This window comes from Lytechinus pictus, chromosome 9 (genome assembly GCF_037042905.1).
Source record: "Lytechinus pictus isolate F3 Inbred chromosome 9, Lp3.0, whole genome shotgun sequence".
Taxonomy (NCBI): Eukaryota; Metazoa; Echinodermata; class Echinoidea; order Temnopleuroida; family Toxopneustidae; genus Lytechinus; species Lytechinus pictus.
The window spans coordinates 1,613,328-1,626,278 of NC_087253.1; the positions used below are offsets into that span (position 1 = coordinate 1,613,328).

The 12,951-nt window shown below is 36.5% G+C and overlaps 1 protein-coding gene across 1 annotated transcript in view; it reads right to left on the bottom strand.

Annotated features, from left to right (window-relative positions):
• Positions 1 to 1,685: 1,685 nt before the first annotated feature.
• LOC129268028 (transcription intermediary factor 1-alpha-like) overlaps positions 1,686 to 12,951 on the bottom strand; it is a 36,205-nt gene continuing 24,939 nt past the window's right edge. The window contains exons 12-15 of the mRNA XM_064105020.1: positions 12,140 to 12,248; positions 10,254 to 10,328; positions 9,415 to 9,567; positions 1,686 to 6,704 (exon numbers count right to left, since the gene is read on the bottom strand). Coding sequence (XP_063961090.1) covers positions 6,534 to 6,704; positions 9,415 to 9,567; positions 10,254 to 10,328; positions 12,140 to 12,248 — 508 coding nt within the window. The 3' untranslated portion in view covers positions 1,686 to 6,533. The remainder of the gene's footprint in view (positions 6,705 to 9,414; positions 9,568 to 10,253; positions 10,329 to 12,139; positions 12,249 to 12,951) is intronic.

Consider the following 12,951-nt stretch of genomic DNA (forward strand, 5'->3'; position numbering starts at 1 on the left):
TACCACCAGGGGGGGGGGGTGTTTCACAAAGATTTAAGTATGACTTAGGTCACACTTTAATGCCGACGCGTACATGATATGCAACGCGCAATCTTATTTATCAATATACAGTAGTGTGCATCCTCTTGGCATGATCTGACCAATACGGTCATGCCTTTTATACTGCACGCAACTAGACTTTTAAGTGTGACCTAAGTCATACTTAAATCTTTGTGAAACACCCCTCCAGGCCACTTTGTTAATATCATTGCCTTGGAAATAATGCACATCATAGAACAGGTATTATGATTAAAATAAATGTACCAATGAAAAGGCAACTGAAAGTAGTGCTTACTGTAGTTGACAATTTACATCATTGGCTCTTATCAATCAAAACTTTAATATCTTTTTGGCCTAGACTCTATCTTTTTTATAGAAAATTGTGTTAAAAATCTATCTAACACAGAGCATTTACTTTTCTTTTTTAAAACATTTCTGAATAAATATTCGTAAAACAAAGTTATTACAATCATACGATCATAATCCATTTGCATTGGCATCCATTAATCCCAAATATAAATAACAACTACTTACTGGCATTAAAGTTAACAGGGTTTGCTCGGGGACATTTCCATTAATCAATTTTAAAATTGGGCTCTGCAGTCAATTGCAAATGAATTACTTCAATATCCAAAAGAAACATCAACAGGGGGCCGTTTCAGAGAGCTGATCGTAAGTTAAGAGCGACTTTAAGAATGACTGGTGATCCTTTCTTGTGGTAAATGATATTGACCATTAAATATTCATAGGTGATTATTCAGAAAGTAAGAAAGGTTCGCCAGTCATTCTTAGAGTCGCTTTTAACTTACGATCAGCTCCTTTCTTGTGGTAAATGATATTGACCATTAAATATTCATTGGTGATTATTCAGAAAGTAAGAAAAGTTCACCAGTCGTTCTTATAGTCGCCCTTAACTTACATTAGGAACAGCTTTAGGAAACACCCATCTGGCATTAACCCATCTAGGTTGGTATTTTCTTCTTATCAACAAATGTCAAGTGGAAGATTTGCATACGAAAAACCCGCACCGCATCGTAGTTGATAAAAAATGACTAAAGCAAGAAGAAATGGTATAGGCAGTGGTTGGTTCCACATCAGACGCATTGCTTTAGTTTAGCGTAAAATCATAGACATAGCTGCAGCCTTCGCTTAGATATGCTTCAGAACCTACAGATGATTAAAATGCGCAGTTGACATGTTGATGAAATCCTACTACTAACAATCCTAATGAGTTGTATCAATCCTGTCAGTCATACAAGTTTTAAATCCGGTTTAGTTCTTGAAGACAGGGGTGGTCGGATTAATCTTGCACTCACCCTCACCCCCTCTCTCCTTTTTACTCCATTTGGTGTATCCTCCTTCCTCAACCAAACACTCCTACTTTCCTGTTGTCTTTGGTTGCCCCCTTCCCCACTAACCAGTCACCTGCTTTAGTTGTATTCACCCAAGCCTAGAATGTTCTTTATTGAAATGATGCATTGTTGGCTCATAGCACTGACTAAAAATATACAATGATGTATTTTACACAAAACATTGACACTTCTACAAACAACATTCGTCATATAAATAGGCAAATGACATAGTTTCCGCTATATACATGTACACTGTACAAGGTATTACATTTGAATGAATGACAAAACTGGCTCAAAAGATTTATAGCAGTATAATATATTTACACATATTTACATGCATACACGTATATCCTGCTGAAAAAAATTATCATTATTGAAAGTCTGTTACAGGGCATACATGATTTAAATTATCTATTTCATAAATTAGTTCACACCCTCCTAAAGGTCATACCAGGAGTTCAAAGGTCACTCTGAAAGATTAAATCTGGACCAAATGAGCTTGATAACCAAAACACACAAAATCATATTTCAAAAATTATAGAAAATTATATTGAAACAATTTGAAAAGGGGTACAGGCAATTTCATAATATAAAAATGAAGTTCATCTTTCATAACTTGATCAGATTAGAATTGGAAAAAAGGGGGATTATTATGTCCACAAAAAATGCACTTCATTTTCATTGCATAATGATGATATAAAGAAAATATACACAATGTCAAAATTCAGGAATGAGATAATACAATATGGCAAACGGTTGAAGTGATGAAATGTATCACACATGTTCTAATCTCATTTTTGTCTCCAAACTTACATTTGTCTGACAACCATGTGGCACTGACAAATGCCAATCTCTGATAGTTACCACAGTAACAGAGTCTAGTACTTCTCCGCCAATCAATATCAAGGATTTCACCAAGATAGTCAATGCTGACATCATTCATATAATACCCCCTTTGTTTTACTGCTACAGAAGCCTATTTCAGTCTAACATCACATACATGTAGGGGCGAAATGCAGGAACATTGGTTGTAATTGATGGTACTTATCAGCTACAAATTTGTAATTGATACATCACTTTGATTTTGAACTATGGCAATATCAATGTACTCTTTGTTACATAAAACTGTTGAGATGAACATCTTAAATCTGTGATCTGAAACAATGATTCTTGCAGATTTCAAGCAATAAATGCATTTAATTTAACACACATATTGAGAAAATGTTCAATAGTAACGATCTTTTATTTCTGAATTCAGTGTGCTAAATTCATGCATGCTACTAGGGCTAAAGCATTTATGAGCCAACTGTTTATGTGAATTAAATTATAGAAAGAATGGGTTCATTAGCACTGTAACCTGAAACTCTTTTTTATGAATTCATGGATGCGGCTTATTTCAATTAAAGAAATGTCGAGGACCAATATAAGACACACTATTTAAGTCTTCCTTTAGAACTCAAGCCACAGTCGATCCGCATCCAACCTAATTTTTAAATTCATGAACGAGATTCTCAAATAATGCACCTTATTCTGTGGTCAAAAGGTCTTTGTTCCCAGACACTGCACTGACTGACTTAGCAAAGACAATAAAGTGCACTGTTTCCTTCATGCACTAGTCAGAGATAATGCAGATTATTTCTGAATTCATAAACGCAACTGTAATTGCCGAGTGGCATTATTAAGAGCCATATCCAATTCCGACTATTTGAAGGTGAACTCATGATAGGGAGTTTTAGCTTGAACGCATCCTTTGATAAAAGCCCATCTAATCTGCATAAAACATGCTTTCATACAACAGATTCAAATCTACCTTGGTTAGTTTGAATGGACCAGAGTTTGTAGCCCAGTGACAATAATGCAAATTTTACAGGCCAAATGTCACAAGATCATAAATAATAACATATTCCTATTTCAGATGTATTACAATTGCTTAAATACTTTCTTCTTAAAAAAAAGGGAGAGAAATGAAATCTATACAAATATCAAAAATAAAATATTAAACAGACCTGAACCATACATTATAGGTGACGTTGAAAATTTATGTGCCAAGAATTCCTTTAAAAAATGTAGATCGGTGGAGGAGATGGATTAGAAATCAGTAAAGTCTTCAAATCAGCAACACAGAGTGCAGTTTGATATGATCATTATTTTGTATAAAACACAATTGGCAATTTCTTATTGAAAAAAAACATTAATATCTTTATAATTTTGTACGTCTTATGAAAGAGTTGGGATTTTGAATAAGTGCATAGCATCATAGCTAGCCACAAACTAACTTGTATCTTAATGATAATAATAATAGTCTGGTACTTGTATAGTGCATATCACATTTACCATCTTAAATCTCTATACATTTCCAAAGGGTCTTGGATATTGTGGTCCTGGCAGCCTTTTACAGTGCACAAATATTTCAAGGATTTAATTCATGCCAGCTACTAATTCATGCCAGCTACCAATTAACCTCACATGTGGCAAACGAAGATTAGTGTCTTGTCAAAAGACATCAATACCGTGGCAGGGATTTGAACCTGGCACCTTGTGGTTCAAAGTCTTGATACTTATCCACTGGACCATGACAGTTAAACTTCTCTCCTTAATTAGAAAATATATATTCCTGGTTCTGTATCTATCCATCTGAGTATAATCATATGCCACAAACATAAAAATTAAACAAGTTATTAGTTAACCTCCCAGAAAAGTCACTCATACCATCCAATGCAGCAAGATAAATATTTACAACACATGAAATACATCTCAGTCATATTCAAATGCCCGGCATGATCTAAACATTTTGTTTTCAATTAAGAAGCTTGTTTGACTGCATACGCATGGAAATCTAGAAATGTACAAGTTAAAACAGCACCAACAAAATATACACAAGTTACATCAGTATTAACTACCAATTACCCTCACAATTCCTTTCTATAGTGCTCTGTAGACTATTCTTTCAAGCAATACCACAGACTTATAAGCCCTAGACAAAAAGATACCGAGACAATATGCCATTCATGCCCATAACTCGCAAAATAGTTCCCTTATATTGCTATAGGTTTCAGTACAAAATGTGGTTTTAAATGAACATAAATAGTGGGAAAATACCCCCTCGGCATAGGAAATTTCTCCTTTTTTTTGCTGAGTTGATTAAGAAAAGGTGTACATAATCTAAATATGTGGTTTGAATATGGTAAGCCCCATATGTGATATGTCTAAGCTGGAATTATTGAAAGCCCCCAAAATGTAAAAGCCTTCCATTATACTGTATTTGTCATATTTTAACAGACTTCTTTTTTGGTGAAAATAATGTCTGTTATGATACTCAGTTATAATAAATTGTAAAAGAGTGATATAAATGTATAAAACTTTTTGATTTTATAAGATTGTGTCCTTTTATCCCTAGTAAGCCCATGATTTTAAACAACAGTTTGAAACAGAGTTAAACATCATGCTTTAATGTTACATGTCAGTGAACCAGTAACACATGCCCTATCAGCATACAAACATATGATGCTAGAACAAAAGATTAAAGTCAGTGTTAAATAGATCTCTTGTACGCTTGAGGAAACTTATTTTGCTGCGTTTCTCATCTTACAAGCAATGCTCTAAACATTAGGATGTAGTGTAAAGTACAATTGGAAGGTTTTATTTTAACTCACTGTTGCACCGAGATTGCTGGACTTAATACAAACAAGTAACCCAGTTTCCAAGATACAAGAAGCAAAAGATGTTTTTAATTCTTGGTAGTGTTACAAGGGACTTTGCAGTATTTTTTTGTGTATTTGTGTCCATTAGATGTTTCACAGGCAACTTTTTTTTTAAGTATTGTGAAACATCTGCCCAGAAGCACATGAAGCACAATTCATGGGGCAAGCCAAGATCAGATGACTGGGTAATCTGTAAAACCACCTGATAAAAAGAGAATAATACGGAATAATATTGTTACAGTCGATGATGGTTTTTTCTAGTTTGACAGGTTGGATGTGACAATACCTCCTTTGAAGGAGGTGTGTATGCTTCCTTGCCTATGCAGCAGATGCAGCGTAACACAGACAGACCAGGGAAAGCATTGCCAGCAAGTCCTTGACAGCTGTCACCATCCCTAGTCCATGCTGCATCAGGACCTACTAGGTGTGGCTTGACCTGATCAGTCATCTACTAACACAGAGAACAACCCATGCTCCTCCACCGTCCTCCTTGACAGTTTGAGATTAGCCCCTGGTCAATACAGAACCTGTTGGCTTAGATTGCCTCGTGCCTTGCTTTCACAAACTTTGCTCATTCTCCTGAAGACGACAAGAGCACACTTGTCGAAACGTCGAGATTGGGTGGTCCTTTTCAGAACCAACACTTGCCCAAGAAAGATACATGGTGTACCGTGAAACCTACTACACCTTGAGACCTCTACAGAGTGGATCTGGCACATCATAAATCATATACATTATTACCAGTCATCTGAGTAACCATACAGACTATCCCATGCTCCCCCCAGGATGATTAGATGGTCCTCATTGATCCTGATGGGCAAACAGCACGAGTCCAGATTCTAACCATTCTTTTACAAGCTACCAAAGATGCAATGCGCTGTGCTCAGTGTGGGGTCTTACATGATCATCTTTCAAGCTTTGATTCATTTGTCTTCAGTAGCCTAACATAGTCAACACCACCACCACATTTGACCGTCTACACCAATATATTTCATGCTTCCTTTATTTCAACGACTCACGACACACAGGAATGCACAACTGATGAATCCACATCTCAACCTACTACAGGTAACTGTCCTGCACTAATCCAATGGGGAAAGGGAATTCCTGGAGCAAAGAATTAGCTCTTGATGTCCGCAGACTCGCACTCCACTTTTCATTGCCTAACATCATTCCTATACAGTAACCCTTGCATCATCAGCAGGTCCAACGTCCAACACCATCGTGAGGCAGACATCATCCACAATTCTCCTGCACTAGACCAAGGTTTGGCAAATGCTTAGGCAGATGGGTACTTGGCAGGGATACTCATCCTTCAAAATGCGTTAGCACGGGAACGACTGTTGGACTACAGCCAGGGTTACAACCAGTGCTTTGAAGACTCTGCTGGGTAGATACAAGGTGCTTGATGACATCATCATTACAACCTTGTTGGAAGCATTTATCTGATATGAAATACTGGTGTGGGATGTTCCTGTTTTCTTCGTTTGGTCGGCCGATCCTGGTTGTTGGGTACAAAGTTGGAGTCCATGTAGTCCGAGAGGTATCGCTTCATGAAGCGGGAAGCGTAGCGTTGTAGATGCTGGGCTATCTTGCCCAAGTCTGACGTCTCCTGAAGGAATAAGAGAGGAAGAGAGAATAAAATAATTTCATCAATAACTAAATCAATACGACAGTCAATCCTGTGCTAGTGACCACATGGTACAGAAGGACAATCTGTCCAAGACCCGATGTTTGGTTTCAATTAAACAGAATCCCCCATTGAAAATGTTCTGTAAGGTGCCTATCGATAAAGATCACTTTTCTTGTCTCCAAAGGATGGACTATGTATACAGGTTTCATTTTACATATACTCATTTGTAAAATAGTTGAGGTCTCTATATGAGGGGGGGGGGGAGAATGATTCACAAAATGCTGAAACCAATTCTTTTTCTTAAAAAAACAGAAAAAGAAGAAAAAAAAATAATGTATGACAATTTGGTTGCAACAAATCAATCTATAGCTAGTAGCTGGTTAAAGGTTTGCAAGAACATAATGTATGTACATTCTATACTCCATATGCAGCCTCCCTTTTAACATACTGGGTTAAAGGAGAAATATATTGATTATGAATATGGCCTTATTATATATCAGTGGAAAGGTAATGATGTGAGGATTACCATTAGGTCATTCAAAAATAACGAAAATAATACATAAGGTGGAAATCGCCGATTAAAAAGCGCTAAAATGCCTCTCCGAAATATGCCTCGCATCGGTCTCTGAATTGACTCGAATTTGATGACGTCACTGTCTGTACGAGAGGCGTGATTGGCTCTCCCACGTCAAGCTCCACTTGCATGCAAAACCTGTTGCGAGGGTACGTTTTCTCCACACTGACACTGAATACTTCGATCATGAAATGAAAGAAAACCCAGAAATTTATCTAGATTTGGATTTTCAAATTGATGATTATGAAGATGAAGAGAATGATGATAAAGTTTCTAACTCTAGAAAAACAAAGTGACGTGGATGGTGGTAAATTAAGGGAATTACGCCGGTGATGATGAGTAAGACAATTCAACTTGCAAGCCGATTCGCTACCAACGCATGCAGCTGCATGCTAGCTGCACCGCGGGTCAAATCCATGAAAATGAATTCCATGCAGCATGACCACATCCAGACAGAGTCTCTTTCCTCTATCAACAAAATAATGAGAAGGAAAATAATAAAATAACTGTACTTACAAATAAGTGAATATATCCGAACCTAGGCTGAAGGTAAATCAACTCAAGGAATAGCAGCAGACGATATGCACCGACGATGAATTTCACGTGGCTGGAATAGATTGTCACTCGTTCTGTTAGATAAAATTTCTATCTCATTATTTTGACTAAATTACGAAACTCAGAGAATTAGTATTCTACATAGAAATTAAGTAACACCTGGTACTATTTTTTGAATTACGATAAAATATTTTTGAAGCAAAGAAATTGAGGTAAATCAAAATAAGATATAAAGGATCATCCACTTAGCCGCATGCGATTGTAAACAAACAATCAAAAGCACATGGCCAGCTTGCTCCACTGAACTGAAAATACGTATTTTCAGTTCAGTGGCTTGCTCGCCCATACAGAGTTGGAGCGTAGCTTTATCCAACTCTATGTGCTCGCCTTGCTGATTGTTTACAATCGAATGCGAGCTAGGCGGATGATCTTTTATATCTAATTTTAATTTACCTCATTTTCTTTGCTTCAAAAAGGTTTTATCGTAATTCAAAAAATAGTACCAGGTGTTACTTAATTTTTATGTAGAATACTAATTCTCCGAGTTTCGTAATTTAGTCAAAATAATGAGATAGAATTTTTTTCTAACAGAACGAGTGACAATCTCCCAGCCACGTGAAATTCATCGTCGGTGCATATCGTCTGCTGTTATTCCTTGAGTTGATTTACCTTCAGCCTAGGTTCGGATATATTCACTTGTTTGTAAGTACAGTTATATCATTATTTTCATTCTCATTATGTTGTTGATAGAAGAAAGAGACTCTGTCTGGATGTGGTCGTGATGGAATTCATTTTCATGGATTTGACCCGCGGAGCAGCTATCAGCTGCATGTGTTGGTAGCGAATCGGCATGCAAGTTGAATTGCCCGACTCATAATCACCGGCGTAATTCCCCTAATGTATACCTCTATCCACGTCACTTTGTTTTTCTAGAGCTAGAAACTTCATCATCATTCTCTTCATCTTCATAATCATCAATTTGAAAATCCAAATCTAGATAAAATTCTGGGTTTTCTTTCATTTCGGGATCGAATTATTCAGTGACAATGTGGAGAAAACGTACCCTCGCAACAGGTTTTGCATGCAAGTGGAGCTTCACGTTGGAGAGCCAATCACGCCTCTCGTACAGAAAGTGACGTCATAAAAAATCCCCAATTTCGCGGACGTAATTCTGCGTGTTTGAAGCATTCAGAGAGAGAACTTTAAACTATCAATTAACTGAGTTCCATCGGTCTCCATGATAAATGATTTACACCATCGTGTTCTCCTTATTTTCTCCTTTAATTTGATATATGATTCTCCATTTTTACGATTTTCAATATAGTTCTACTTTAACAAAGCTATAATTACAAGCTATAATTATAATGTAATCATAACAAAGATACCATCTTTTAGAAATTATTTTTTTAACCTAATTTTACACATTATATTGATTTGTTTTTATCAATTTGGCTAATGACAACAAAGATAAAATATTGTGGTAAGTTGTCCTGTAATCTCCATCAGGAATGTATAAAGGATGATTCTTCCAAACAATGATTTATAACATCCTGTACTTACCCCATTATACTGATAGCAATTGGTGAACATGACTCTAAGGTCTTCAACCATCTGTCTTGGTGAGGTGTATTTATCATCTGAAGTTAGACTGAGTTTGTTCTTTATGGTTGATAAATCCATTGGTATTGCAATCAGCTCATGGTAGCCAAGTACCTAACACAAGGGAGAAGATAATAATATGCAATAATTACATGGTGCTTAAAACATTGTTTACCCGGTTTAAGCATGACTACCCTGATCAAGCATTCATTAACTACACCTGGGCCCCGTAAATAAAATGGCCAATCAAGATCATCCTTACATGCGCATTTTCTCAGTAGACTGCCTAGGATCCAATGAGAATTGTTCTTTCAAATTAGTGATTTATCGCTAATCTACCTGTGTTATGGGACCCTGGGTGGAGAGTGTTAAATGTATATAAACGCCTTGCCAATGGACGCTACTATTGCGGTGGGATTCAAACCCCAGGTCTTGTGATTTTAAGTCAAGAGACTTATCAACTGAAGCACAGGGGAGCATTTTATGAAAAAAAAAATACTCAGTGATTTTGACTGATAACTGTTATAAGCTCCCGAAATCCTTGCATATGATTGGCCGAGAGTAGATTTGTCAGTGAAAATCACTCTTCATGGATTACACTGTTGCTTTAACTTACAACGTCCAAAAGGACTGTAGTCATGATTAAAGTAGAAATTAAGCAACCAATTAGCTTAACAATCTCAGGTGATTCCTGTCTGATCTAAATAATGCTGCAATTATGATTACAGCATTAGCTGCAGGATAATTCAATCCTGAATGAAATTTAAAACTTCCAATTGATCAACAGGTCCTGGTCTTACCTCTGGTCCAACAGGTTCTAAGAACGGTTGGGAGTCCTCCAGACAGTACATCTCAATTAGTAACCTCTGACATAGCTGCAAGGCAACATGAAAATATATCTTTAGAAACACAAAGTAAATAATGCATAAATCTGCTTCCAAGCTCAATAAAATTTCCCTCCAGTAATACTTGGTCTACAACCATTATGTCTATTTTCTGTTTGGTCTAATCCTAGTTCGTCTCTACAATGAGACAATCATTTTGTCTACTAACCATTTGGTCTAATTGCTATTTACTACTTGTCCAATTCCCAGTTAGGCCATACCCATTTTGTTTAACATTCGCTTTGTTTAATATCTTTTAGCCTATATGAATAGTTAAACTGTTTATGAACTAAATTTTCATTCGACAAAGTGCAAAATTATAATTAAGTGAAGTCAACGTTACACAATCTGGGCAATTGACTCCATGACACTAACCATCCTTTCACACGGTAAAAAAAAATCATAAATTGAATGATTCCAGTGAAAAACAAGGCTAATGATGAATTTTTAGCACGTGTGAAACCAAACTAGAATCACGAACGCTAATCGCAGTCACAAATTCAAATTCTACTCCAGAGGAGAATTCCAGTTAAGTTCCACTCAAATTACAGTAAGAATTTTCTGTGTGAAAGGTCTGATGATTCTAAAGACAAATTGCAATCGTCATTACAATGATGATTTAAGATTCATGTGTGAAAAGGCCCTTTGACCAAGTGAGTATAATACCATGGATCAATTATCAGTCAGATGCACTATTAGCTGACTGTAATTGTCATCTGAATACCATTATTTTCATATTAGTCTACTTTGATTCCATGATGGTCACTGTGGAAGAGGCCATGAAGCAGTTTGTGATTCAACATTCATATTTCACATATTGTCTGCTTCACAAGTTTGCTGCTCCCAATCTGAAGCATGTTGATTGAAAGGCATATGCTGAAACAGGGTATCAGCCAACAAACGTGAAGACCAGGAAAACTGTTCCTTTTTTAAGTGATCAGATGCGCCTTGGTAGTCATGCTAGTTGCTATTGTCACAACACCTGTATGTTTTCATTAAGATGTACATAATCCAGTGACGGTGACTATTTTTGCATCAAAGGAAGGTTCATGTTTATCGTACATCTCTTCTTAGGTCCATGATCAGCCCAAGTGATGGCTGGACTGAGTGTTAATTAGACCGAATTAACAGTAGACCAAGTTGGCTCAGCTTTGATGGTGTAAAACAATCGGAGAATTACCGCCCTTTCACACGGTACCAAAATCGTAATTTGAATGATTCCAGTGAAAAATAATTCTAATGGCGAATTTTTAGCACGTGTGAAACCAAACTAGAATCACGAATGCTAATCACAATCAGGAATTCAAATTCTACTCTTGAGGTGAATTCCAGTTAAGTTTGACTATAACTAGTGTACAAATTTTTTGTCTGAAAGGGTTGACCTCCAAAACATCTTTTGGGGGGCGGAGCTTACGTGACCTTTCAAGCACTTCCGTAGATAATACAATTGTCATGCACTCATTTTAGTTTGTATTTGCGATGCAGTGCTTTGATTGACAAATTACCAAGGACACAATACCACCTTCGCTCAGGAATTCGAATTCAAATCACAGTTTTCGAGTGAACGTGTGAATGGTACAATGATTCTAAAAACGAATTGCAATCATCATTACATTGATGATTCAAGATTCTCGTGTGAAAAGGCCCATAGACTACCTGTTATAATAGACCAAGTATTCACTCTGATTACAATGGGTGTTTCAAAAGCCTTGTTCTACCTTTACAAAGGAAGCATAGAAACGCCAAATATCCAAACAAATTCACCTGGGTAGAGAGCGTCAAATATGAGATAATAAGCATACCTTGTATTCTCTTGCTGTAAATCCTTCTAACTTTTCAGCATTTTCATCATTGCTTTCCTCATCCTCATCTGCTACGACATCAAAACACAAAATGCAGTTGAAAGGACCCCTGTTTGAAATTTTTAAAAAAATACAAAAAGATGTGAACAAGAAAATCAGAGATTAACAAGACATAAAAAATAGTGAATCAATAGGAAAGCACCAGTCGATAGCAATGAGTAAATTATTAACACAAGTGGAATGCCTCTGGCGGTCTCACCTGCATCACGCGATTCAATATATCAGCAGTACTGACTTTGAAAACTACTATCAAATAATTATTCACAAAAAACACCATTCATATAATGAAACAATACTACGTTCATTGACATTTGACCTTGATCATGTGACCTAAAACTTGTCAGTGAAACTTGATTACCCCTATATCCACATTTTATACACTATATCTATAAAATTTGAAAGTAATGACAGCAATCTAATAATTACCTCTAAAATGGCCAAAGTTCAATGACCTTACATGACCTTTGACCTTGATCATGTGACGCGAAACTTGCACAGGATGTTTAGTAATACTTGATTATTCTTATGTCCAAGTTTCATGAATCAGATCCATAAACTTTCAAAGTTATGATGGTAATTCAACAGATGTACCCCCATTATGGCCAAAGTTCATTGACCTTTGACCTTGGTCATGTGACCTGAAATGCGCACAGGATGTTCAGTGATACTTGATTACTCTTATGTCCAAATTTTATGAACTAGACCAATAAACTTTCAAAGTTATGATGGTAATTCAACAAATACCCCCAACT